At 37.4% G+C, this 4,775-nt stretch overlaps 1 protein-coding gene across 1 annotated transcript in view; it reads right to left on the bottom strand.

Annotated features, from left to right (window-relative positions):
* Positions 1–4,775, bottom strand: part of FLVCR1 (feline leukemia virus subgroup C cellular receptor 1) — a 33,406-nt gene that overhangs the window by 15,908 nt on the left and 12,723 nt on the right. The window contains exons 3-4 of the mRNA XM_003800532.3: positions 4,111–4,251; positions 199–266 (exon numbers count right to left, since the gene is read on the bottom strand). Coding sequence (XP_003800580.1) covers positions 199–266; positions 4,111–4,251 — 209 coding nt within the window. The remainder of the gene's footprint in view (positions 1–198; positions 267–4,110; positions 4,252–4,775) is intronic.

Genomic DNA, 4,775 nt, shown 5'->3' with positions numbered 1-4,775 from the left:
CCTTAGCCACTTGAGCCACAGGCACCGAGCCGGAAATTTTATTTCTTAAAACATACAGTCTCAATTAAAACAAATGTAAACCTTTTGTAGCAACAAAGTCATAATCCTTAATCTCACAATCATATTAACAGGAATCGTACTGCTGAAGAAAAATTCTTGGCCCTGCGTGCACTATGATAGATAGAAACAGAAGCTTACCTCATAATATGTCAGTATTATTTGACTTAATAGTGTTGAGACTGAATAAAATGCTCCAGTCATGATACCTAGAATAATAAAGAGAAAATTTTAAGGGGGTCATTTATCAGATTATGAAGTGATGTGGACTACTGTGTGACAACTGTGAAAATATGATGTATTTCTTGGACAGTTGATGAAGAAAATTAAAACTATTGCCATTCCCTTTCATTATGTAGACTGATCAATTTAACACCTAAATTTTCCAGATATTTAACAGTAGAACCTTATCCTAACATTACTATTATTGAGATTAGAGATACATTCACCAGAAATCATATCCCACATGCAACACTATATATGGCAACCAATCAACCCGTAGATTATGTTTTGCTTTTGAGAGTCTCACTCTGCTGTCTAGGGTAAAGTGCAATGATGTTATCACACCTCAGGGCAACCTCAAACTCCTAAGCTCTAGTGATCCTCCCGCCTCAGCCTGAGTAGCTGGGACTATAGGTGCATACCACCACATCAGCCTAATTTAAAAAAATTTTTTTTATAGAGCTGAGATCTTGCTATGTTGCTCAGGCTAGTCTCAACTCCTGGCCTCAAGCTAATCTCCTGCCTTGTCCTCCCAAAGTACTAGGATTACAGGCATGAACTACTGTGCCTGGCCCAAGTGGTGGATTATTTACTAAGCACCTCCATGTACTATAGCCAATGGTTGTTCTAAGCATAATGGAATCCCTGCTTCAGAGACTTTATCCTTGTATTAAAGATTTAATCAGGCAATTTGTAAACGAAAATTAATTAAGAGAGAATAAAAACAGCTGGTGATCAGGAACCATCACCAGATTTGAACTCTAATGTCTCCTTGCCTGTGTAAGCTGCAAATGATAATAGTGATTGTCTCTGGGGACAGGAAGAGAAAAGACAAACCTTACATTGTAAACCCATTGTACCATTTGATTTTTATACTACATGTAGGTATTACCTATTTGTACAAATAAATAAAATTTAAAATAATTCAGTTCCTTCATTTGTAAAATAGGAATGATAACATATCTCAAAAAAGTTGAAGAATTAAATGAAATAACATGAGGCCGGCAAAATGTCTCACACCTATAATCCTAGCAATTTGGGAGGCCAAGGTAAGAGGATTGCTTGTGGTGAGGAGTTTAAGACCAGCCTGAGCAAGGCCAAAACCCCATCTCTATAAAAAGCATATTGGCTAGCACCTGTATTCCCAGCTACTCAGGAGGATAGCTTGAACTCAGGAGTTTCAGGTTGTGAGGTTGCAGTGAGCTGTGATGATGCCACTGTACTCTAATCTGGGTGACAGAGTGAAACTCTGCTGTAAAAAAGAAAGAAAAAAGAAAACAAGAAGTAGTATGTATGGAAGCCTATTATAAATCCCAAACTAAACCAATTTTAACCTAATCATTTATGTATAATCAAGTGAGCACTAAGTGATGTGATATTAAAGATGAAGACATCGAAACTCTGTATCAGAGGAGACACTATCTCAGACTCTCACTCCCATTTTCCCCTCCCCCTTTGCCTATCAAAATCCAACTCATTCTTTTTTTTTTTTTTTAAGAGACAGAGTCTCACTTTGTTACCCTTGGTAGAGTGCTGTGGTGTTGCAGCTCACAGCAACCTCCAGCTCTTGGGCTTAGGTGATTCTCTTGCCTCAGCCTCCGGAGTAGCTGGGACTACAGGCGCTCACCACGACACCTGGCTATTTTTTTTGTTGCAGTTTGGCCGGGGCTCAATTTGAACCCACCACGCTCAGTATATGGGGCCAATGCCCTACTCACTGAGCCACAGGCGCCACCCCCAACCCATTCTTTTAAGACCCAGCTCAACCAGTCCCTTCTGTGAGGCTTTTGTGGCCACCCACAGCCCTTCCCCTGATTTATTCTATCCCAACAACGCAGCCTGAAGCCTTTGGCATGCACTTGCCTTCCAACTTCTCTCATGTTGTCACCTTTTTGATAAATATGTGTATCTCCACAATGTTGGCTACTTTTCAGATGTTATATTATCTCCCAAACTGGATGATAAATTGCTTATGAGCAGAATTTATATATCATGCCCCTTTCTACCTCCCACAGCATCTACAGCACTATTATACATGTTGTCAGTATTTAATAGTTATTGAAGGAATAAAAGAATAAAAGAACGAACAACAAAAATGAACAATAAGTGAGGTAAACATTAACTCATGTAGAACTGCTTAAGGAAAAAAGCAGCATATTTCAGGTAAGAGAAATACTGGCACAAAATTACAAAAACTAGAATAGTGTATATGTATGTGGATGTCTGTCTGTGTGTGAGTGTGTAGGTCTATAATGCGGGTTGCTTGTAAGTTTGGCTGAAAGAGAATTTTGTATTGGAAAACAGAAAGAGATAAAAGACTGAAAGAAAAAAGCAACCTTAAATGAATTTTTTCTATCATACCATAGTACTCACTGTATTTTCTCTGTATCCTAGTTAGGAATATTAGGTTTAATCTAAACAGGGAGGTACCAGCAAAATTAAGAACAGGAACTATGGCATACTGAAGTATTTAAGGATGAAATGATATAGTATCTGGGATTTGCTCTAAAATATCCTAGGGACTTGGTGCCTGTAGCTCAGGCAGCTGGGGCACCAGTCACATACACAGGAGCTGGCAGGTTCGAATCCAGCCCAGGCCAAAAAATAGCTGGGCATTGTGGCAGATGCCTGTAGCTCCAGCCACTTGGGAGGCCAAGGCAAGACAATCTCTTGGGTCCAGGAGTTTGAGGTTGCTGTGAGCTGTGACACCATGGCACTCTACTCAGGGCGACAGCTTGAGACTCTTGTCTCAAAAATAAATAAATAAATAAATGAATGAATAAAATATTCTAGGAAAAAGCAGGGGAAATAGGTAAAGTGAGAAGGGCAAAATGATAATAATTGTTGAAGCTGGGCAATGGTCAACATGGGTGATGGGAACACCTAAGTTTGTTAGATTAAATGTTCTACTTTTGTGATTAACAATTTCCACTCAACAGAAGGGTCAGAGTTCAGGTCAGAACATAATCGGTTACAACATTTATGTACTAGGGTGTGCAATCCTCAAAAGTTGTGAAAAAGAGAACTGCAGTGAGGTAAGAAACAAGGGGTGCTTCAACAATGCTAACGTAAGAAACGAGAGCTCTAAAGGAAGCCGACTGTGCCTGCAAGTTACCAGGCTAAGATGAATTATCTGTCAGCTGCAAGGAAAAGAATTTTTTTTTATGTTAGAATTGGTTAAGGCGACCTCCTTGAAGTCTAGTTTTGATTGAGTAGTCAAAATACAGTGTCCCAAAAGTTGCTCGTGAAGTCACCATACATAAGGAAAGTGGGAAATTGTAGCTAAATGTACTTTTATGTACGGACTATTCATTATACAATTTTATAAAATATTTACAAAATCCTCTCAACATGTTGGCCACCTCTGTAAAATTTTACAATGACTATTTTGTAAATAAAGGTACGTTTAGTTATAATTTCCCATTTTCCTTACGTATGCGAGGGGTGACTTTTGGGCCGCCCAATATATGCCAGTTTGCACAGGGTCGAAGAAAGCAATTGTCGATAGGATTTCTACTGACACGCTTATTGCAGCCAAAACTATACTTCATAAATGACTTACAACACTTTATGAGAACTCACCAAAGAAGATAGCACCTCTGTTGGAGAACTACTGTTTTTTTAAATTTTAAAACCAAGTAAGATCCAGCCTAGATTTTTTGCTTTTGGTTCAAAATCTAAGTTCATGACTATGCTACAATTATTTCTATAAAGTTAACAACCAAAAGAAACAAACTTTCATAAGATTCAAACCACTGAGCTAAATGAAAAGAATCCATGATACTTGAAGGTTTATACAGACGTTAAAGAAAATACAAGAAAACCACTTACCATAAGTGATCAACAGAAGGACAAAAGGAATGTTTTTAAACAGGTTTTTGATTGATTTCTTATAGGAGTAATCTTCAGGGGGACTGTCTTGAAGAGCTGCTTGAGCCTGACTTGGTGGATACTGAGGTTTTTCTTTGAATGCTGAGAACATATATGAAAACGATTATATATAATTAATGTATATGCAATATGGTGTTCATATATAATACATAATTATTATGTGTCTTTTTAAATGAGCTGACAAAATTCAGTTTAAGTCTAAAGAGGTAGTGAAAGTCTTTCATGATGAGGTTTTTCATTTTCACTGATTTCTAAGCAAAGAACAGTTTGGCATTGTCATCTCAGTCCTCTGAAATTGATGAAAACTCAGAGATTTGGCCGATTTACATAACTGAATTGCAAAACCATCAATAATATGCCATGCCCTTGCCCTCTGATTATTCCACTTTTACTTAAGCAAAATTAACTTTTACTAGATCAAGCAATCAACAATACTATTTCAAAATTCAGTTCAATTTTTAATTAGAGGTAAACATCAGATATGAATAGGACAATATACTATTGACCTTTTAGAGGACTATATTGAGTTAGTAATTATTTTAAATCTAAAATTTGATATAAAGTTTATCATCTGATCCAATTATCCCTTGGAACTGAAAAGGGCC

Source organism: Otolemur garnettii, unplaced genomic scaffold (assembly GCF_000181295.1).
Source record: "Otolemur garnettii isolate 467f Iridium unplaced genomic scaffold, OtoGar3 scaffold00178, whole genome shotgun sequence".
Classification (NCBI taxonomy): Eukaryota; Metazoa; Chordata; class Mammalia; order Primates; family Galagidae; genus Otolemur; species Otolemur garnettii.
Note: the sequence above shows the minus strand (reverse complement) of the source record. Positions and strands in the feature narration are given on the sequence as shown.